Here is a 24,109-nt window from a genome sequence, read left to right as displayed (position 1 = left end):
ACATTATCAGATTACTATAAAGCTACAGTAATCAAGACACTATGATGTTGGAGAAAGGATAAGCTTACAGATGGATGGAACAGAAGAGAATCCAGAAATAAACTCACATATACATGATCAAATGAGTTTCAACAAAAGTGCAAAGACAATTCACTGGAACTGAACAAATGGTGCTGGTACACCTGGCATCCATAGGAATATAATTTCCAACCCGTATCTTGCACCATATACACAAACTAACTCAAAATGGTAACAGACCTAAAAAATGTAAACCTATAAAACCTCTAGAAGAAGATGCAGGAAAAATTCCTTTGTGACCTTATTAATAACCAAAGATTTCACCAAAAGCATGGTCTATAAATAAAAATAACTGATCAACTGGATTTCCCCCAAATAAAAAACATCTGCTTTTCCAAGGAAATGTTGAGAGCATAAAAGACTAGCGAGACTGGGAGAAAATATTTGCAAGCCACATATCTGATAAAGACCTGTATTCAGAGTATATTAAGAACTCTCAAATCACAATAATAAAAAAAACAAAGAACCCTATTTAAAAAACTGGTTCAAAAATTAAGTCACTTGACCAAGGAAAATGTACAGATGCAAATAAACGTAACAACAGACATGGTCAACGTCATTTGTTATTAAGGAAATGCAAATCTGGAACCACCACAATGCCATACCACTACACATATATTAAAATGGCTAGAATCAAAACAACAGACAAATGGAACTCTCAATTACAGTATCAGCAAGGATGCAGACATGCCTGTTAGCAACCCCCACTCATAGGTACTTGAGCAAGGACAATGAAAACTTGTGTTCCTATTGAAAACTTGTATGTGAACATTTATAGTGGCATTATTTTAAATCACCATAAACTGTAAACAACTGAAATGTCCCTTTATTAATTTTCTATTGCTGCCATAACAAATTACCACAAACTTAGTAGCTTAAAACAACATAAATGTATCATATTACAGTTCTGTAGGTCTGGTATGGGTCTGGTATGGATCTCACCGGACCAAATCAAAGTGTCCGCAGGCTGCATTCCTTTCTGGAGGCTCTAGGGGAGAATTCATTTCATGTTCATTTGGGCTGCTGGCAGAATTCTGTTCACTGAGGTTGTTGGACCAAAGTCCCTGACTCCTTGCTGGCTGTAAGCTGAGGATCATTCCCAGATTCTAGTCAAGTCTCATGTAAGATCTCTCTGACCTCTTCTGTCTTCCTCTTCAACTTTTAGGAACTCATGGAATTAAAGTGGGATAACCTGGGTAATCCAGGATAATCTTCCCACCTCAAAATCCTTAACCTTAAACAAATCTGCAAAGTCCCTTTTGTCAAATAAAGTAACATACTCTCAGGTTCTGAAGATCAGAGTGTAAACACCTTTGAAGGGTCATTATTTTGCTTACAAGATTACCTCAAGTGGGGAGTGGATAAATAAACTACAGTATGCCCACACAATGGAATACTAACTACTTAGTAATAAAAAGGAAGAATTATTGATATACACAACAATACGAATGAATCTCAAACACATTATCCTAAGTGAAAGAAGCCGACTCAAAAGGCTATATACTGTATTATTCCATTTATATGACACTCTAGAAAAGAAAAGGTATAAGGACAGAAATCAGATCAGTGGTTGTCAGAGATTGGGGATGGGAGGAGTGGACTACAAAAAGCCATGGGGGGGATTTTTAGTGTGATGGAACTATTCTATACTGTGATTGTGGCAGTAGATTAAATAAATCCATTTGTCCAAATTTATAGAACTATATAGCAAAAAAGGTGAACTAAATGATAGCTTAATTTTTAATTGAAACACCACAAAAGTCTTAGAGCAGACTCAAAAAAATGAAATCATATGGTGGTAAGATGTAACCTTCAAACACTAAGAAATGAGGCAAAACAATCTTAATTTTTTTCAAAGGGCTTTTCCAAAGAGCAAATAAATCCACATCTCCACTGTTTCCCTGAGCAACTTCCTTCTGCAAAAGATAGCAAAATGTAACTCTTATCTCCATTTCCTCTCCCCAAATATTATAATGCAAAGAATCACAGGTACCACACTCATTTTTCTCTGATCCATGATTCTCTAAGAACTCGTGTTTATTGTATAAACTGCTCCCCTGCAACTCTGTGTTTATGAACAGGCAATTCCTTAAATAGGGGGTTCTATTCTATACAAAATGACTAAAGGAAATCAAAGGGGTTTTTCTCTTTGTTTTATCCCTATAATCCTGCATTTTCAAGAAATTAGCAAGAGATCACTTTGTAGGTACATTTAAAGGTACAAACATATAGGATGTGCAAACATGCTACTTTGTGGAGTCTAAGCATTAGGTCACAATCTTGTCAATGATTAGTAATACTTTCTGTGAAGGTTTTCTGAAAAACCAATCCTTTCATTTCTGATAAACTTACCCTATTATGTAGAATAATCTACACCTAAGTATTATAGCCTAACAACAATTTATAAAGGACATGAGACCATAAATGGGGTACAGATACCCAATTTATTATTACCCTTTACCAGCCTAAAAGTACAGTCAGCTCTTTATAATTCATATGTTTAAAGGAACTGAGTTTATAAAGAGTAATGTCAACATAACAAATTGATCTCACTTGTGATAAAAATCCTTTTATGCTTGAAAACATATATATAATAGTTTTCTCCTAAACTTTTTTGTAATAAATGAAAAAATTAGACCCTTGTAAGCAATGAATTGTTTTTTAAAAAGCAACACAGTAAAGAACATTAAAAAACACAATGAATTATTTCACTTTCTTCAGGCTTTCATAAAAAAAAAAAATGTGGGGAAAATCCCCAATACTCATTAGCCTAAAGTGGAATTTTAGGAATAGTTATTATTACAGATTCAGAGTAAAAATCCCAAAGCAAATACAGTAATGTTTTTTTCGATGCTTACCATATTACAGGTACTATTCTAAGCACTTTATGATCCTTTTCTCACTTAATCATCACCACAGTCTTATAGGATATGTAATGGCATTACCCCTATTCTCCAGATGAGGAAACTGAGGCCCAGGAGGGTTTAAGTAACTTGCCAGGGGCACCTGGGTGGCTTAGACGGTTAAGCGTCGCCTTCGGCTCAGGTCATGATCCCAGCGTCCTGGGATCGAGCCCCGCATAGGGCTTCCTGCTCAGCGGGGAGCCTGCTTCTCCCTCTCCCTCTGCCTCTCTCCCTGCTCATGCTCTCTCCCTCTCTCTCTCTCTGTACCTCTGTGTCTCAAATGAATAAATAAAAAAACTTTAAAAAAAAACAAACAAACAATAAGTAACTTGCCAAACATCAGAGAGACAGCAAGCTGTGGAGTTATGATGGCAGGCATTAAATTTAAATTAAATTTGAAATGCAGACAGTTTAATTCTAGAACCTTCACTCTTCACATTTATTTGGACTTTCTATTACCTACAGAGATACTTCTCCAATTAGTAATACCTAAAAATTACATGTAGCCAGGCAACCCTCTCTCCCCTCCCTCTTCGAGAGCTTTGTACTATCGCTCAATAAACTTTGCTTTGCTGCCACCAAACAAAAACAAAAACAAAAAAAACATGTAGCCATAGCTATATACATATTCATAAGGCCATATATATCTCAAAGCATAAAGTCAGTTTTCATTCAGAATTTGACCTCACAGCCCCAGAGAAAAATTCTTCTTTCTAATTGGGTAAACTAAGATAAGCTATTAAAACATCCAGACAGAAATATTTTAAATGTTGAAAATTTCAATGAAAAGACAGACATAAGCAACAACAACGAAAGACCCATAATCCTCAAAAAAGGGCCCGAAAGGAATGGGAATGAAAAGGGAGGAAGGAAAACATTTCAAACTGTATACCTTTTTGTACTATTTTGTACAAATAGTAGTTTGAATTTTTTTTCCTCACTGAGGCATATTATTTGCACATACGTATTACATCCCTAGAAAAAGAATCCCAGGACTTTCCCCCGTGTGTCTTTGTCTTGCTTCTTCATGGTCCATGATGCCAGCTAAGGTTTTTTCAGCGCAGTAAAACCAAGTTGGTGGGATGGGAGCAGATTATTCTGCCATTTTTCTAGATCTCTGAGTTGTATATCAAATCTGGGGCTGATTGCTCCATACTTGATTAACCTGCCCATGAGGTTCATTACAATTTTCCCAGCTTTGTAATCATCAATGATTTCAAATTCGCCAATATAACCATGCTTCATCATCACAGTTAGAAACTGAACAATGACTTTGGAGCGTGGCCTAGTAAGAATTTGGTGTTTGCCTCTCTTTCTGGCACTATGGGGCTTTTTTGGTTTTTTGTTTGTTTGTTTTGACATTGTTAATGCTCTTGAGAGCATGTGCCAAGACATTCATGAGCACCATTATGGCAGCATGGAAAGATGGCAGAAAGAGTACTATTTGTGTTTTTTAAACCATGCCATTGTATTTGGCTATTAACTTTAAAAAAAACAGTTAATGAGCGGCTCCTGGGTGGCTCAGGTGCTTAAGCGTCCGCCTTCGACTCAGATCATGATCCCAGGGTCCTGGGATCGAGCCCCACATCGGGCTCCCTGCTCAGTGGGGAGCCTGCTTCTCCCTCTTCTGCTCCCCCTGCTTGTGCACTTGCTCTCTCTCTCTCTGTGTCAATTTTAGTATATGTGCTGCCAAAGCGAGCACTCTCTCTCTCTGTCAAATAAATAAAATCTTTAAGAACAAAACCAAAAAACGGTTAGGGGAAGTACAGATTCACACAAGTTTGTAACAGAAAACGAGGGGAATAAAAGGAAATAAACATACAGAAGATATTTACTGAATAACAGCAGTCTAATCAAGAGTTGTAAAAATCATATTCTAAGTGAATTCTTCATAGTTGTAAAGAAGAATATGGCAAAATGAAAATTAAAAGGGGATCTTAGAGCCCTACCTTAAAACTTAGACCAAACTAAATTTCAAACGAATCAAAGATTTAAACATCTAAAAAATCCATAGAGTACTAAAAGAAAATATGAAGAATACTTATTAACTTCAGAATAGAGGCCTTTTCTAAATATAAAATCCAGAAAACATAAAAGACTGCCAAATTAGACTACATAAACATAAAATATTTATGCATGCAAAAAAAAGGTAAAAGTACTTAAAGTATAAAAAAAGAGCAACAAGCAAAAAATAATTGCAACCTGTACCACCAACAGTGGACTAAAAAGACCAAAGTTGGGGCGCCTGGGTGGCTCAGTCGCTTAAGTGTCTGCCTCCAGCTCAGGTCATGAGCCCAGGGTCCTGGGATGGAGCCCCATGTGGGGTTCCCTGCTCGGCAGGGAGCCTGCTTCTCTCTCTCCCTCTGCCCCTCAGGGCCCTCTTCTTGTTTTCTCTCTCCCTCTCTGTCAAATAAATAAATAAAATCTTAAAAAAAAAAAGACCAAAGTTCCTCCAACTATATACACAAAGGGTAAATAAATGCCAGAGTTCACAGAAAACTCCACTAACTCCATAATATATATAAAGATGGTTAATTTCACTCATAGAGACTACAAATTAAAATTCCAATGAGATATTATTATCTTTTGGGTGAACAAGGGTCAAAATGTTAGATAACACTATATTAAGTAAAGTGTATGAACACATGTTCTCCACATTTAGAGGTACAAATCAATTTAAACTCTGTAAGTCAATTATGGCAAAATCTTTTATGCCTCAACAATTAACCTGTAGGTATTTATGCTACACATAATCACAGGGGAACAAGATTATATACAGAAATATTTATATCATTTGTGGTAACAAAAGAGTAAGCAACTTAAATGTCCATCAACAGACTTAATGTTTTGCTACATCCGATAACGGAATAGCATACAGGTATATATAGGAAGCCTTATATGTACTAGGTAGAATAAAACCCATTCTTTGTAATCAAGAAAAGACATACTATTATATGGAAAAAATTAAATGGAAAAGGTATGGAATAGTTTGCACAGTATGCTCAATAATGTGTGAAAAGAAAAAAATACACATACACATAAATTTGTAAACTATGTAATATCTCTGGGAGGATATACAAGAAACTGGCTTACTGTGGTTGCCTATAGGAAGGGCGAATGAGGAATAGGAAAAGGATTTATTTTTACTATATACTTTAAAAATTTTTGTACTATGTGCATGCATTTACCATTCAAATAAATAAGCTCTTAAATAACAGACACTAGATACATGGTTATGTGGGAAAATGTCCTTATTTTCTGGAAATTCAAACAAATATTCAGAATTAAGATATCTATAATTCACTTTATAATACTTTAAAAGATGAAACAAAAATGGAAAAATGAAAATTGCTATAATCAATAAATCTAGCCAACATGTATATGGGAGTGTCGTTACACTATTATTTTAATTTTCTATACCCTTGTCATTTTTCGTAATAAAAGTAAAAAAAAAGAAATTCTTTTACCTAACTCAGACAAGTAATGTCGTTTACCTGGAAAAAGTTCTTATTAACATAGGAAAACACCTTTAAAAGTTATATAATCTAAGCATTTTAGGTTAACATAAAACAGAAGTGTTACCTTCCTTCACCAATCTTTGGATCTGATGCCACAGCCTTACCTTTATTAGGAATCCATGGAAAACAGTTCCATTTCATCCTACTCACATAAACCATTTCTACTTTTGGCTTATTTAAAATACAAACATCTGAGTGCAAAAAAAATTACCCTTTAACGATGTTCCCCAAACTTTTATTGTTATCCCACAGCTAAATGACGACTTTTTAATAATTCCACTCTGAGTTTTTCCAAAGCAATCAACTTAATCAACTCTTTTCATATTGATATTTCATCTGTTTATATATTTCACTAAATTATGCAACTACAAAAACTGAACTGGAAACAACATAAATGACTCTTGGTAAGCAAGCACTTCAAATGGTGGTACAAGCTCACATGTGTATTAGAGGACAGTCTTTTTTTTTTTTTTTTTTTTTTTTTTTTATTTGAAGGGGAAAAAGACAGGGGGGGGAGAAGAACAGGGGGGGGGGGGGGTGGGAGAGGGAGAAGCAGGCTTCCCGCGGAGAAGGGAGCCCAATGCAGGGCTCGATCCCAGGACCCTGAGATCATGACCTGAGCCAAAGGCAGACGGTTAATGAATGAGCTACCCAGGTGCCCCCGAGAACAGTTTTTTTTGTTTTTGTTTTTGTTTTTTTTTAAAGATTTTATTTATTTATTTGAGAGAGAGAGAGTGAGAGAGAGCATGAGAGGGGAGAGGGTCAGAGGGAGAAGCAGACTCCCCACTGAGCGGGGAGCCCGATGTGGGACTCGATCCTAGGACTCCAGGATCACGACCTGAGCCGAAGGCAGTCGCTTAACCAACTGAGCCACCCAGGCGCCCCGAGAACAGTCTTTAACAACCGGTTTAGCACACTGTAAACATCAGTGAATTTCTTTTTTTTTTTTTTAAGATTTTATTTATTTATTTGAGAGACAGAGAGCAAATGGGGGGAGGGAGAGAGATAAGCAGACTCAGGGTTGAGCACAGAGCCTGAAATGGGGCTCAATCCCATGACCCCGAGATCATGACCTGAGCCAAAATCAAGAGTCCAACGTTCAACTGACTGAGCCATCCAGGAGTCCCGTGAATTTATTTTTCAAATGAACCAGAAAGGGCAATTAATACAACGAGAATCAGGTAAATGATTAAGAAAAACTTAACTTTTCAAAAACAGTGATAAGGAAATAGCAGAAAAGAAAAATACCTGCTGTCATCTAACCCAGGCTTCGAGCAGCAGGATAAGGCAGTAAACTGACTGACAGAAAAATCACAATAGATACAATTTAAAAATTAAGAAAACTAAGGCAGCTGCTAATCTCTGGCTTTTTATTAAATTAACACAGGATCACCATCACTGCCAAGGTTCAGCAACAGAAGAACGGTCATACAGTGCAGTTCTAGCTGTTGCTCTTAGTAAGACAACTGATCAAGCCAGAGTAATAGTTCAATATTTTCAAGAATAAACATCTTAATGCAAAGTAGTCATTTACTCACCTACATCTAAGCAATATGCTCTTCTTTTCATTCTATCTCACTAAAGTGCCTAACCCTACTATGAACAGCAGTAAATAGGAAGCTACTCCTATTTGGAAGGGTGAAATAGCTTTGTAGACTACTTAAAAAATATAATTATTACAATGTACTAAAACCTAGTACACTGTAACTAGTAACCACTACACTGTAAATAGTAACTAGTAGTAGATGACACCAACTTCTCTTTTCAACCACTTATATTTAATACCCATATATTCCATTTTGAACAAAAATATTCACATTTGAAATTCATAAAACAGATGATTAAATGGAGACTTAAAAATAATTCCTGCCAAAGAATTATTCACTTTGCAAAACAATTTCCTGTGAATTTTATTCACTAGTTAAATATTCTAGTGACTAAAAATGGTTCAACTTATATCTGTTATCTAAAATCTCTAAAGTCTATTTAGGAATCTCATTTTTTTAAAAAAAGTTAATCATCTAAAACTGGAATCCAATAATAGCTATTTATTTTTTTAAAGACTTTTTATTTATTTGACAGAGAGAGACACAGAGAGAGAGGGAACACAAGCTCAGGGAGTGGGAGAGGGAGAAGCAGGCTTCCTGCCGAGCGGGGCTCGATCCTAGGACCCTGGGATCATGACCTGAGCCGAAGGCAGATGCCTAACAACTAAGCCACCCAGGCGCCCCAAAACTGGAATCCAATAATAGCTACTTTAGAACATGACTGGGTGGCTCCGTTGGTTGGGCGACTGCCTTCGGCTCAGGTCATGATCCTGGAGTCCCGGGATCGAGTCCCGCATCGGGCTCCCTGCTTGGCGGGGAGTCTGCTTCTCCCTCTGACCCTCCCCCCGTCTCATGGGCTCTCTCTCTCTCAAATAAATAAAATCTTTAAAAAACAAACAAACAAAAAGAACATGACTATTATCTGCTAAGAAAGTAGCAATGACCAGGAACAGTATTTCCATAACACTCATACAGAAACTACTCTGCAGTATACCTTATTTTGAGAATCTGGATTTTTAAATTTCTTTATCTTCTAGAACTGTGCTATTATCTCAACAATGTTTATTATCTATAGGGAAACAGTTTCATTTCCATCAAATTCTCCCTCAATATCGCTCACTAAAAGCACATTAATTTAAAATTCATTAAAATATATTAGAGCAATTCTAAAATACTGCAAAGATCTCCCTAACGTATTTGTATTTTTCATATATAAAACCTCAATCCTGATTATTTTATTGCACTATTCAAGCTTTAAATATCATTACAAACATATTCTTTAGAGCCTAATCATCTTACATTAAAGGCCAAGCTAATACCTGGTCTCATTTTTAGTGCTCTTTTAGCTATAAAGCTTCTTTTCCAGCCCATTTCTAAACGGAGACAGCACTCTAATTCCAGGCCTCTATATTGACTTATTTATTGAAAATTGTTGTCCTTGTTAAGCAATTGTCATCATCTGTAACATTTGCAAATCCTGTCACTATACCTAACAGTTTTAAAACACTGCAAAATCATAGATGCTGAGGTTTTTAGACTATCTGTAACATAATATAAATTTGTTCATTTGCTTATCTAAGGTGAACTGAAGTGACAATCCCATCCCTCACGCTTTTGGAAACGAAGATATTTAGAAACTATGGATGTTTTATCTTTATAGTTCCTAAATCTCATTCTTATAAAATTTGTTCTAAGTTAACACTCATTAATTTCAAGTTTTAAAGTAGCACACTGTCAAAAATTTCTTATAACTAATGCTTCTGCTTTGTTATTTTTGGTAGTTAAATAAATTTCTGTTGTCTATAAACTAGTCTGTGGTATTTTGTTATGGCAGCCCCAACAGATTATTGACACATTAAGTCTTCACCAAATAGGGAGTTTTACTTTTTCCTTCAAATCTGTGTGACTTGTATTTCTTTTTCATGCTTTGTTAAACCTGTTGGGACTTCTAGTACATTGCTAAATAGGAGTGATGAGAGAAGATATTTCTGCTTGGCCCTATCTTAGAAAGAAACCATGCAGGTTTTTACCTTTAAGTATGCCATTAATTCTATGCATTTGCTTTTAAGTTTATTTTATTGTTCTTTTTTCCCCTAACTTCTTGAATATTCAGTTCACTTATTTTAATTATTTGCGGATCAGTAATTATATTTAAGGCTAAAATTTTCTTCTGAGTACTACGTTAGCTGTATCCCATAGAGCTGGTTAATTTTTTATTTATTGTTAGTTTTTAGACAGTTTATAATTCCTCTTCAACCTAAAAGCTGTTGAGCTTTAAAATATGTAGATAGTGAGGTTCCACAGCCTTTTTGTTCATTTTACTTTACTGCTCTAAAATCAGGACAATAGTTCTTTGAGAACTTTATCGACATTTTATGACCAAACTTATTACCAATTTTTGTGGATATTCCACAGGAGGTGAGTTCTGTTTTCAGAATACAGAATATGGTCTATACCAATCAATTCATTTAGGTCTTCCATATCTTTACTTATTTTTCATCCAGTTAATTTATCATGATAGATGAGAGAGATAAAATCAAGTTCCTACTACTCATGCACTTCTTGTTTCACATCATGATTCCCATAGTTTTTGCCTTATAAAAGCTATATAGAGGAAATACATAGATATATGGCACAGGTAAGGCATATATTCCTGTTAGATCATCTTTGTGGATTTCACATTATTGTAAATTGCCTTTAATTGTCTTGCATAAATCTTTTTTTTTTTTTTAAGATTTTATTTATTTATTTGACAGAGAGACACAGCGAGAGAGGGAACACAAGCAGGGGGAGTGGGAGGGAGAGAAGCAGGCTTCCTGCTGAGCAGGGAGGCAGATGCGGGGCTCGATCCCAGGACCCTGGGATCATGACCTGAGCCGAAGGCAGACCGAAGGCAGACGCTTAATGACTGAGCCGAAGGCAGACGTTTAATGACTGAGCCACCCAGGCGCCCGTCTTGCATAAATCTTTTTGCCCTGAATTCAACCTTCACTAATATTAGAATTGTTATACTTTGCTTGTAACTATTTCTTCCAGATCTTTTGTTTGGTTACTGACTTTATTTAAGACAAGTAATACTCAAAATTTCTTTCTTTTATGGTTTCTGGGTTTTTAGTCTTATTTAAGAACTTCACCAACCACCACAATAGATTACACAATTAAAGTACACTGTTTTTTTTCAGATCATGATTTTCTTGTCTTTTAGTAAAATGTTATGGTTTTCTTCAGAAGTTTCCTGTTAAATGTATTTGAAAGCATATCATAGTTTTTACAACTAGTATTAATAGAATTTTTTTTCTAGTTCCTGGTCACTGGGCTGAAGAATGCGAGTAAAGCATTATTTCTGTGTGTCTGTGAGGATGTTTCCTGAAGACATTAGCATTTAAATTGGTGAGCTGAGTAAAGCATATAGCCCTAGTGGGCAACATCTAATCTCTTGACTGGAATAAAAAAGGCAGAAGGGCAGGGCACCTGGGTGGCTCAGTCAGTTAAGGGACCAATTCTTGGTTTTGGCTCAGATCCTGATCTCAGGGTCCTGGGATCCAGCCCCACATCAGGCGCTGCGCTCAGTGCAGAGCCTGCTTGTCCCTCCCCCTCTGGCTACTCCCTGTGCTCTCTCTCTCAAGTAAAAAATCTTTAAAAAAAAAAAAAAAAGGCAGAAGGGCAAATTAACTCTGTCTGCTTGAGTTCAGAAATCCATCTGCGCTGTAACAGGGGCACTCCTGGTTTCTGGGCTTTTGCAGTTAGACTGGGACTTACACCACATTCCCTGGCCTTCAGACTAAGTCCGTGCTTTGCCACTGGCTTTCCTGGCTCTCCAGCTTACAGACAACAGACCAGCAGATCATGGGACTTCTTGGCATCCATAAGCACATGAGCCAATTCCTATAATAAATCTCTTTTATATACATATCCTACTGCTTCTGTCTCTCTGGAAAACCCTAATACATTCCCTTTATAGATGTTTCTGCTGTAAGAGAGAACAGATGCTAATTTCCTTATGCTTATATATTATTCCATCTTACCAATTCTAGGCTTTTTTAAAAAACCTAGAAGCTCTCAGCTATTCTAGGTTTATAACCTTATAAACTAAAAAGATTGTATAAAAATTAATTCTTCTCCACCACCCATCTTTCTTTTGGTCTAACTACATTTGCTAGAACCTCTAAGAAAATGTTTAAAATTAATGGCCATAACAGGCTTCCTGTCTAGTCCCTCGTTTTAATTCATTAAGTGGGTAGGTAAGTTTGGTCAAATGTCCTCATCATATCTGAGTAGTTTTCTCTGTTACCTTTTTTACCTATAGCTTATATTAGAAATGACTGCTGAATATTATCAAAGGCCTTCTTAGTACCTACTTATCTGACCATATAATTTTTCTTCTTTAATTTGCTGATACAAATTATGCTAATAGACTATCTAATTAAATTTCCTGTAAATTCCTGGAATAAATTCTACTTGGTCAGTGGTGTAACTATTCACATGATACACTGCTGGATTCTACATGCTAATATGTACTTATAATTTTTACATCTATATTCACAAGTGAGAACACCTATAATCCCCCATATGCTTTTTTCTCACTATTTATGAGATTTGGGGTATTAAAGCTATGCAGAAGTCATAAAGTAAATTGAAGACCTTTTCATCTTTTCCTAGGGCCTGGAATAATTTAAATAACACAGGTGTAATGTGTTTGAAAATAACAACAGATGGTATTAATATTTTATTAGATGTAAACACATTACATGCATTGACTCACGTTAAGTAATAATTCAGCTGTGAATCCACCTTGTCTTGGTGTTTTCTTCAATAGATCTCTATTCACCGTTCCAATTTCTTCTATGTTTAATCTCCAAGTTTTCTACTTTTGCAGAAAGTTGACTTGGTTTATTTGTATTTCAAAAAAAACCATCTATTTGCTAGTGTCAAGAATGTTTATACAACGCTGCATGTGGATTCATACCAGTCTATGATTATGTGATTATATCTCCTTTCTTCCTAATCTCAGTTATAATGTTTTCCATCTCCTTAATCAGATCCAAAAGGAGTTTCTCTATGATCTGAACTTTACAAAGACACGTTGTGGACTTATTCATTTCTATTTCTTTAGTTTTTTTTATTTCTTTAGTTTTAATGTTTACATTTGTTGTTTCATTTTTCCAACTTTCTTTTGGTTTCCTTGTTATTTTTTAAATTCCTTTAAAATGTGCACTGAGTTCCTGGACTAGACATTAAACCTATTATTTCTCATATTTAAACCTTCCCTTCAAACTCAGCTCTGTGATGCTAACAATCAAATGAAACACATGAACTCTAATTGAATCCTGGATCAGAATCAGTTTGTTAATTAAAATAAATACACTCTAAATATTTTGTTTTAGTAACTGGGGAAACTTTATATGGCAAATATATTAGAGGACATTATTGAATTACTGTTTATTTTCTTAAAAGTAATAGACTGTCATTTTTAGGAAATGCATACTGAATTGTTTAGGTATGAAATGTTATGACATCTGCATTTTTAAATGATTTATGGGCTGAACTATGTCTCCTCCCTAAAAAAATTCATAGGCTGAAGTCCTAACGCCAGTATCTCAGAATATGACTATTCTGGAGACAGGACCTTTAAAGAGGTAATTAAGTTAAAATGAGGTCACTATGGTAGACTCTGGTGTCTGACTGGTATCCTTATTAAAAGAGATTAGAACACAGGGAGAGGGCGCCTGGGTGGCTCAGTTGGTTAAGTGACTGCCTTCAGCTCAGGTCATGATCCTGGAATCCTGGGATCGAGTCCCGCATCGGGCTCCCTGCTCAGCGGGGAGTCTGCTTCTCCCTCTGACCCTCCCCCCTCTCATGTGCTCTCTCTCTCTCATTCTCTCTCTCAAATAAATAAATAAAATCTTAAAAAAAAAAAAAAAAAAAGAACACAGGGAGAGACACCAGGGGGCGCATACACAAAAGGGCAACCAAATCAAAAGGCAACAAGCAACAAGGGGCACCTGGGTGGCTCAGTCGGTTAAGTGTCCAACTCTTGGTTTCAGCTCAGGTTATGCATGGTCTCAGGGTCCTTGGATCGAGCCCCACATCTCCCATGTCAGGCTCCCTGCTCAGCAGATAGTCTGCTTGAACCTTCTCCAGTTCCGCCCTTCCCTCCCCCCACTTCTAAATAAGTCTTAAAAAAAAAAAAAGAGGCAGCAACAAGGTGGCCATCTGCAAGCCAAGAAGAGAGGCCTCAGAGGAAACCAACCTTGCCAGTACCTTGCTCTTGAACTTCCAGCCTCCAGAACTATGAGAAATTGAATTTCTGTTCTTTAAGTCAACCAGTCTATGGTATTTTGCTATGGCAGCCCTAGAAAGCTAAAACAAATAGCTCTGGGAGAAAAATGATAAATACAAAGAGAGAAAGCAAAAATAGCAAAATGTTAATGTTGCTGATTTCATTCTATGATTCTTTCAATTTTTAGATAAATTTGAAATTTTCCAAAATAAAAAGGTTTATATTAGCATCCCAAAACTCTGGACAGTTTTTATCATCACAATAGTCAAATTTTATGTACCTATATAAAATGAACCACCTTACTATCTCAGCTGTGAAATGAGACAATTATCAACCTGACATTAATAGATACTAGAGAATTTTAAGTGTTCTAAAACAATTAACATAATACCTGGTAGACTAAGTACTTAATAAATAATGAGTATCACTAGCAATAAATTCAAATTCCAAATGAGAGATGTGATTCTGCTTCAGGCTGGCATCATTGTTGTCAAAAATGTATGAGTAGTAGTTTAAGAAAATCATCTTAATCCTGAAAGCAATTAACTGTATTCTCATATATACCAAATGGACCAATCATTACAAGTAAACAAATCAATTCTACACTGTTGAATCATTTTATATAAGTACAATACAGAAAAACAAACACATTCTTGAGGTAAGAAATCATGGAAGGAACAACAAAGAAATTTTGAAATGTAAATGAAAGTTTTTAACTTACTGACTGACTAAATCAGATCCCATCTTAGTGCCATCATCTGCTTCCTCTTCCATATCAGAGTCCATACCATTGTCACCTTATAAATAAAATAAACTATTGAAAGCAGGCTTATAAAATGTCAGAACAATTTAATCATTACACAAAGTGCCATCTATAAAAGTGATGCAGATTCAAGAACTTTATAGTTGTTGAAAGATGAAATTATTAATTGCTTATATTTAAAATGAGTTCCTTTCAATGCCTTATTAGGTATTTCTCACTGTCTTCCCGTTACCTATTTTATAAACACACACACACACACACACACACAAAACGTGTCTGTGTGTATATGTGTGTGTATATATATACTTATAGGCTACACCCAGATGTATACATCTATTAGCAAAGTTACAAATTCCATTAAACCATTCTAATTTTTTTTAAAGATTTTATTTTTAAGTAATCTCTACACCCAACGTGGGGCTCAAACTCACAACCCTGAGATCAAAAGTCGCATGCTCTACCAAGTGAACCAGCCAAGCGTGCACATTAAACCATTTTACATTTAAAAGAGATATTATCTCTGGAAATCGAAAGTCTCCATTTTTTTGCTTCTTCTCTTGTAATGCTAATGTTAAAATCCTTGTACAGTTCCAAAAGAAAAAAAAAAGCCTGAAAATCTAAAATTCTGGGGCGCCTGGGTGGTTCAAATGGTTAAGCGTCTGCCTTTGGCTCAGGTCATCATCTCCAGGTCCTGGGATCGAGCCCCACATCAGGCTCCCGGCTCAGCGGAGAGTCTGCTTCTCCCTCTCCCCCTGCTCATGCTTTCTCTCTCTCTCTCCTCAAATGAATAAATTAAAAAAAAAAGAAAATCTAAAATTCTACAGGTAATAGTGTCACAAAGAAGAGTCACACTTTAGGCAGAGATAAATGTAGGCAAATTGCAAAAATTCTTCCAACTCTGCAGCCAGGTCTTATTAGAGCAAAAGTAGTATAGCAACAGGCAGTTACAAGCAATAGGGATGTAAAGCAGAAAATAAAAAATTGTTTTAAGAAAAGCCATCTCAATAATTAATACTTCTTTACAGCATTTTGGGTAAAATTTATTTCATTTTATTATTGTATACAAACTTATGCTCTTATCTTTGATTATATTTGATTTGAGAAAACGAAATACACATCAAAAAGTCTATTCTTGAAAGGCTCTTCTGCTATGTAAGCTATATTTCAAAGTACAAATAGAAAAATTACTCAGTGATTACCCAGTAATGAAATTAAATAATCAAGTAAAAAAAAAGAATAACTTAGGATTTATGATAGTTATATGTTAACTAGTAAAGTTACCAGAGTGCAGAAATACGTATTCTTACCCTCGAGAATCTTCAAGATTTTTTTTTCAGAGAGGAGCTCTAACTGTTCCTGGCACAGTTTTTTAATTTCTTCTATTGAACAGTTCTAAAGAAAATGACATTAAAAAAATACATTTATGTAATATAGTGCCAATTGAAACTAGAAAACAGTAATCATAAAAAATGTCTGGTTAGCAAACTCTCACATTAAAACAAATTAAAAGCCATATAAATCTTTCCATGAGATGAAATCTGTAAAACGGTCAATAACATGTAAACGTTATAATTTATAGACATTTGATGAAAATAAAGTCATGTATAGATGAGAATAAAGTCATGTTTATTATGGGGCGCCTGGGTGGCTCAGTCGTTAAGCGTCTGCCTTCGGCTCAGGTCATGATCCTGGAGTCCCTGGATAGAGTCCCGCATCAGGCTCCCTGCTCGGCAGGGAGCCTGCTTCTCCCTCTGATCCTCCCCCCTCTCATGTGCTCGCTCTCTCTCATTCTCTCTCTCTCAAATAAATAAAATCTTTAAAAATAAATAAATAAATAAATAAATAAAGTCATGTTTATTATGAAAGAACAAACTAAAGAGTAAGTCAGGTGTCCAGATATTCTTAATAGCAGTCTATTTGTTAGGTAATTCCTCTAAAGATTTACATACTCAAGTGCTGGTTCTATACATCTTAGATCTTCCATGCCCTATTTCCATAACTGTAAAATTAGAATACCATAAATAAATATATGAAAATATTTGTGAATTTAATGAAATGTAAGCTTTTACCAACCAATATTGTATACTGTTACATAGCAGAATATTATTTAAGACACCAGAGTCATTATACCGCTAATTTTGTTACTAAAATTGCCTGCATTTAATAGAATTATTTCCAAAAGGTTAATAAATTCTTTACCTAAACACAGTATACTGCTCCATTTTTTCTTGGCAAATTTTTAAATATACAAGGCCATTTATACTTCTCCAAGATCCCATTTTTTAATCTTTTTGATGTAGCTTGAGTTGAAAACATCCAATTATAATTTACATGAAGTAAAATGATTACTATAAAAAAGGTGTTTGTGAATTTCTATATATATATATAATCCAATAATATATGTAATGAAGTACCTTTAACACATCAGGAAGCATCTTCTGTAACTTTTTCTCGCCTATGATACAGAAACACTGCTGAAGCATTTCTTTTTTGTCTGATATATAGAAACTAACTGGTTTTAATGACACCGTCAGGTCCAGTCCCCCTTCTTCAAGGTCACTGTGCTCTGCCAAGAATAATTCTTTTTCCAAAGTCGGCAAAAGGTATTTGGTATCCTAAAATTAAGAGACAACCATTAAATAAAGGAGTATGCATATGATGTCATACATTTACATTTAATAACTACTTCTTCATTAAACATTTCCAAATTCTTTCTTTGCATATATTATTTACCTAAACCAGTGAAAATATATTTAATTGTTCAATATTCTTTGATCTTACTGTCTGTACTACAATTAACTTGATCAGTTGATATAAAGTGAAGATATTATCTCAGGACACACAAGTGAAAATATACTCAAAATTTAAAAAAAAAAGAAAATATACTCAGTATTGAGTGATCTACAATTTTAGACTTCTGAACAATTAGGATATTCCTCTAGCATGCCACTCAACCCAAAATTTTATGTATGCATTGTTATTCTTCTTAAATTCATAAAAAGAAATGGGATGGCAGCAAAAATGTTGAAGATCACAATTATGAAGTATTACTGCTTACCACTCATTTTTAAAACTGCTATGTAATTTAATCATATTCAAAGTAGCCAAGTCATTTAATACATTTCTGTCAATTTTACCTCCTATCTCCAAAATCTATCCAGTCTCTCCAAATCTACTTGCCATAATCCTGGTCCAAGGTACCATCATCTTTTGCCTAGATTATCTCAACAGCTACTTAACTGGATGTCTTGCATCTAATCTGAGGTCTCTCCAAAAATATACATATACTCATCCTTTTTTTTTTTTTTAAGATTTTATTTATTTGACAGAGAGAGATACAGCGAGAGAGAGACAGCACAAGCAGGGGGAGTGGGGAAGGAGAAGCAGACTCCCCGCTGAGCAGGGAGCCCAATGCAAGGGCTTGATCCCAGCCAAAGGCAGACGCTGAACAACTGAGCCACCCTGGCGCCCCTGTACTCATCCTCTTTATTTATAACCTTTCAACGACTTTGCACTAATCTTGGAGTAATAAAGCCTATCTGGGCCAAAATGTTCATTGTTTGTGCTACAAACACAACCACCTCTGAATTACTCAAATATAACCTGTTCTCCCTTCACCTCATTTAGGGAGGGCTTTTGTACGTACCACTCTGCCTCAGACAGCCTTTCCTCCCCATTCCCTCCCCAACGTTATACTCCTAAAATTAACAAATTCAGGTATCAATTCAAAAGTCATTTCTTTAAGAAAATCTTCCCTGACTATATAGTTCAGGTAAATTTCTTTATTATATTTTCTAATAAAACTGTTTTAGGGGCGCTTGGGTGACTCAGTCGGTTAAACGACTGCCTTCGGCTCGGGTCATGCTCCCAGGGTCCTGGGATCGAGCCCTCCATCGGGCTCCCTGCTCCGTGGGAAGCCTGCTTCTCCCTCTCCCACTCTCCCTGCTTGTGTTCCCTCTCTTGCTGTGTCTCTCTCTGTCAAATAAATAAATAAAATCTTTAAAAAAAAAAAAAACTGTTTTAAAAGTGGTCCATCAAGTGACAAATGGAAAAACCAACTGTGGTATAGCCATACAATGAAATATTACTCAATTCATATAAAATGTCCCGAACAGGGAAATCTATAAACTTATAGAGACAGGAAGTAGTGACTGCCTAGGGATGGAATGTGGTGGAGGTATTAGGGATGATAGCTGGAAGGTACACATCAGGTTTCTTTTGGGGGTAATGAAAATAAAACTGACTATAGTCATGACTGCACAACTCCATTAATATGCTCAAAACCAGTGAACTGTATACTTGAAATAGGTGAATTGTATGGTATATGAATTACATCTCTATAAAGCTGTTACCAAAAACAACAACAATAATAGGGAACACAGTACACACCAGATGTAATGGCACTCTCAGAATTCTGAGATGTTATCCACATGCCTAATATATAATGACTTCTTTTTTCCTTTATAAATTAGAACTAGGGTTTAGTTCTGCATGGAAATACTAATATTATTAATTAATTTTAAAAAATTTTAAGACCCACAGAGCTATACAGCCCAATAGTCCAGTTCTAATAAGAAAGTTCTTCAAGAAAAAGATAGCAACTATTCTGGAACACATCCCAAAAATGCAAAGCTTTCCAAATCAATCTATTAGGCTAGCATAATCTTGATACCAAAACCAGACAGGATAACTACAAAAATAAAAACCATAAGCTGATTTAACTTAGGAACATAGACACAAAAGGAAGAATACTGAATTCCAGCTGAGTACAATAACCAAACCAACAAACCAAACAGGATCTATCCCAAGACTGCAAGACAGTTTGACATGAGTTAATTTACCAATTTATTAAAAATTACATTGTCAGATTGAGGGAGGAAAATTATGTGATCATCTCAACAGAATGCCATAAAAGCATCTGATAAAACTCTACAACCCTCAATGAACTAGGAATTGAATAAAATGTCCTTAACTTGATCAGAAGTATCTTTCACAACCTTTGGCAAATATACTTTTGGATGGAACATTAGAAGGGTTCCCATTAAAAAACCAAACAAGAAAAAAATGCCTACTATCGGGCGCCTGGGTGGCTCAGTTGGTTAAGCGACTGCCTTCGGCTCAGGTCATGATCCTGGAGTCCTGGGATCGAGTCCCGCATCGGGCTCCCTGCTCGGCAGGGAGTCTGCTTCTCCCTTTGACCCTCCTCCCTATCATGCTCTCTCTCTCTCATTCTCTCTCTCTCAAATAAATAAATAAAAAATCTTAAAAAAAAAAAAAAAGCCTACTATCATTGCTTCTGTTCAACACTACACTAAAAGTCTTAGTTAATGTAAAAGTACAAAAAACAAGAAATATCAGTGCTGAAAAAAAAAGAGACAAAATCCCCTGTTAGCACAAATTTTTCTGAGTCAATTTTAAACTAGTAATTAATACTGTGGCTAAATACAAGAAAATACATAAAAATAAATGGCTTTCTGTGCTTCGACAACTCCCAATTTAGAGATGTAATGTTTAAAAATATTAGAAGAAAACAATAGTTTTAAGATAGGTTGGGAGTATGGAAAGATCTTTCTAAACACAAAATCCAGAAGGCAAAGAATAATATTATTAGTCCTGACCACAAAGAAATAAAAAACTTCAGTACACCATGGACAAAGTTACAGTAACATTTGCAATATACCTTACACACAGGATTAGAACCCAGACTTTATATAGATTCAGAACTTATCAGTAAAAAGCTCAAAACAACCAAAAAGAAAAATGGCCAGAGAATATATTTATGCAATTTACATAAGAAGGAATCAAATGGTAAATAAAAATATTAAAATGTTCGATTAATCAGTATATAAATCAAAACAAATGAAAAATTGATCTCACCCGCTGACAAACTTTTCAAAAATGGATATAGTGAGTATTTGCAGAAATGGGTATTCTTCTAATGTTTAGACTATAAATCAGTAAAATAGTTTTTGGAAAGCATTTGGTGGTACCTACCAAACCTTTTTAAATGCATAAACTTTGACCCAGCAATTTCACTTCTAAGAGTCTACCTGAAGTATTTGTTGGGCAATATATCCGTACAAAGGGTTCATTTTCACGTTCTCTGTAACAGCAAGAAAACTAAAAATCTAAATATTCATCAATAAAGATAAAATGGAATATCCCGCAGTCACTAAAAAATAAGACAATATCTAATTCAATGGGAGGTAATATCACAATAAGGCTTATGTGTAAGAACTTAAATACATATACTTGACAAGAGTTAATGAAGAGGCTGCGTAGCAAATAAAGGGGAGGTTTAAACAGATTCTCATGCTTTCTCCTTTATTTCTGTGTTGTATAACTATTATGTATTCATGCTTTCGTTTTATAATACAAGCAAACGGCTTTTTTTTTTTTTTTTTAAACGGCGGTATCTTGGTAGATCGATGGAGTGTAAAAAACATGGCTTTTATAGTCAGATACTGGATTCAAATTTAGGTCTCACTAACAAACTGTGACTGTGGGTAATCTCTCTGGGCTTCAATTTTCTCATCCTGTAAGGCGGAATTAATCATAAACTACTAAAAGGTGAAGATGAAGAAGTAAGTAAACCGTGGCTCTCAAGGGCGCTGAAGGCTAGTTCCCGACCCCTACTTTTCAGGTAGACTGCTACTGGAGTGGAAAGGGGCCAAGAGCAAGGAGGTAGATGATCAGCATATCCGGAAACTTTAAGTTAAAGGCATGGGAGTGTGCGGTTCACCGGTATTCAGTAACATGAACCTCAAGGAGGGGTGGAACCTTGGGATCGTAGCGCTAGGTGAGCTACAATAAGAGCCCCATCCGCCGCCACAGTCCGCTCCCCGCCAGTCTTCGTCGGAGAACACAGAGCAGCGAGAAGGGCGCGCACGCACCTGCTGCAGGGACCCGGAGACGCTGGAGGATGAGTCAGTGCTCCTCCGCTTCCGGCGCTCGCTGCGCTCCACGCTGCTGCCTCCCCAGCAGCTGCCTCCACTCCCGCCGCCGGTGACACTTCCACTGAAGCTGGTGTTACCACAGCAGGTGACGCTCCCGCAGCCGCTGGTACTCCCGCAGCCGCTGGTGCTTCCACTGCCGCTACTGGCTAGGGCGGGCGCCAAGTCCGGCGCCGTGAGCGCCACGGCCGCTTCCTGACCGCTTCGTTTGCGCCGCTTCTCCCGGGAAGACTTCTTCCCCGTCATGATCCCCTGCTGCAACCATCCGGCAAAAGCCGGCAGTCTCTGAAGCTACCTAAAACCCGCAGCGGCAGCGGCTACGGACGGCGAGCGCTGGCGTCGCAGCTTGTGCGTCACTTCCGGCCTCGTCGCAGAGGCCGGGAGGCGTTCCTGGAGGGCGTGACTGGCACCAACCGTGCTTCCTTGCGGAAGGTGGAGGTTGGCTTGAGTTTGGGGGAGCGTTAGCAGGTTGTCTTGAACGTTAAGGTTTCTGTGCTTTTCTGCAAAGGACAGAGGTGGAAGTTTACAGTAGCAGTTTGGCTTATTGATACTTCTTTTCAGATTTTGTCCTATACACATACGCAGTAAGCTATGGTGTAGTTTTTTTATTTGTCTTCCAGTGTTTGTTTATGACACTAAAATGTAACAGAACTTGGGGAAAATCTCATTAACATCATCAGCGGGGCACATTTTTTGAAGTGTATTTTAGGGAGTTACACAGGAATAGAGTTTTGTGCTTCCTTGTTTTTCCCCATTAACACTAATATTTAGGCATGTTTCCTTTTCACTTCTAAAGGCATTTGGGTCTAGTATTTCACCATATTTCTCTTAAATGCTGGCATTTAGGTTGTTGCCAGTCTTACATTTTACAATGTAAACAGCTATGAACAGCTTAAGAAAAAAAACTACATTATTTTCCTTATGGTATTTTGTCCCCCCCAAACAAATTGATCAGCACCTTCTTTTTCTTTTTTTTAAGATGTTATTTAGTTAGTTAGTTAGTTAGTTAGTTAGTTAGTTATTTGAGAGAGTGAGCGAGAGAGCACACGAGCAGGGGCAGAAGGAGAGGGAGAAGCAGACTCCCCTGCTGAGCAGGGAGCGGGATGCATGCGGGTCTCCATACCAGGACCCTGGGATCATGACCTGAGCAGAAGGCAGACGCTTAACGGACTGAGCCACCCAGGTGCATAGCACCTTATTTTTCTTGTCCTATTTAATCAGATTCCTTTGAGAAAGATTAAGCTAATTTAAAATGTCATCCATACACTGAAACCTTAAAATTTTTTCTAATATATGATAATAGAGTTTTAACTTGCATTTTTAATTTTATTTTGATTCAAGTATAATTAATGTACAATGTTATATTAGTTTCATCTGTATTATGTAATGATTCAACAATTCTGTACATTTCCCAGTGCTCATTAAGATGCGTGTACTCTTAATTCCCTTTATTTATTTCACCTATACCACCACCCATCTCCCATCTGGCAACCACAAGTTTGTTACCTGTATTTAAGAGTCTTTGTTCTTTCCTTTGCTCATTTGCTTTGTTTATTACATTCCACATGTGAGTGAAATCATATGGTTTTTGTCTTTCTCTGACTGCCTTATTTCACTTAGCATTATACCCTCTCGATCCATTCATTTTGCTACAAATGACAAGATTTCATTCCTTTTTATAGCTGGATAATATTCCATTACATGTATATAATATATATGTATTATATATATATTTACCACATCTTCTTTATCCATTCATCTATCAGTGGACATTTGCTTCTATATCTTGGCTATTGTAGATAATGCTGCAGTAAACATTGGGGTGCATATATATCCTTTGATTTACAATTTTGAATACTTTACCATTAGTTGGAACACTATTTCCTCATCATCAAGTGCTAATAAGTTTAACCATTTATCTACTGAAATCAGTGTGTTGACCTGATAAATGTACATAAATTATTTATGTTGGTGAGATGGGAGAAGGGAGCAGGGATAAAATACTGGCATATCAGTGTTTCTATTTTTTCTCTCTCCCTTCCTTCCTCAAAAATGCCTTTTCAGACT

At 36.3% G+C, this 24,109-nt stretch overlaps 1 protein-coding gene across 1 annotated transcript in view; it reads right to left on the bottom strand.

The window, feature by feature from the left end:
- Positions 1 to 22,822, bottom strand: part of CAAP1 (caspase activity and apoptosis inhibitor 1) — a 45,355-nt gene extending 22,533 nt beyond the window's left edge. The window contains exons 1-4 of the mRNA XM_035016534.1: positions 21,983 to 22,822; positions 17,504 to 17,704; positions 16,397 to 16,481; positions 15,048 to 15,123 (exon numbers count right to left, since the gene is read on the bottom strand). Of these exons, the coding sequence (XP_034872425.1) occupies positions 15,048 to 15,123; positions 16,397 to 16,481; positions 17,504 to 17,704; positions 21,983 to 22,288 (668 nt within the window). The 5' untranslated portion in view covers positions 22,289 to 22,822. The remainder of the gene's footprint in view (positions 1 to 15,047; positions 15,124 to 16,396; positions 16,482 to 17,503; positions 17,705 to 21,982) is intronic.
- Between the last annotated feature and the right edge of the window lie 1,287 nt (positions 22,823 to 24,109).

The sequence above is a fragment of the Mirounga leonina genome, unplaced genomic scaffold (genome assembly GCF_011800145.1).
Source record: "Mirounga leonina isolate KUSES-001 unplaced genomic scaffold, KU_Mleo_1.0 Mir_170, whole genome shotgun sequence".
NCBI classification, from domain to species: domain Eukaryota; kingdom Metazoa; phylum Chordata; class Mammalia; order Carnivora; family Phocidae; genus Mirounga; species Mirounga leonina.
The sequence above is the reverse complement of the archived record's forward strand: the minus strand, read 5'-3'. Positions and strand labels throughout refer to the sequence as shown.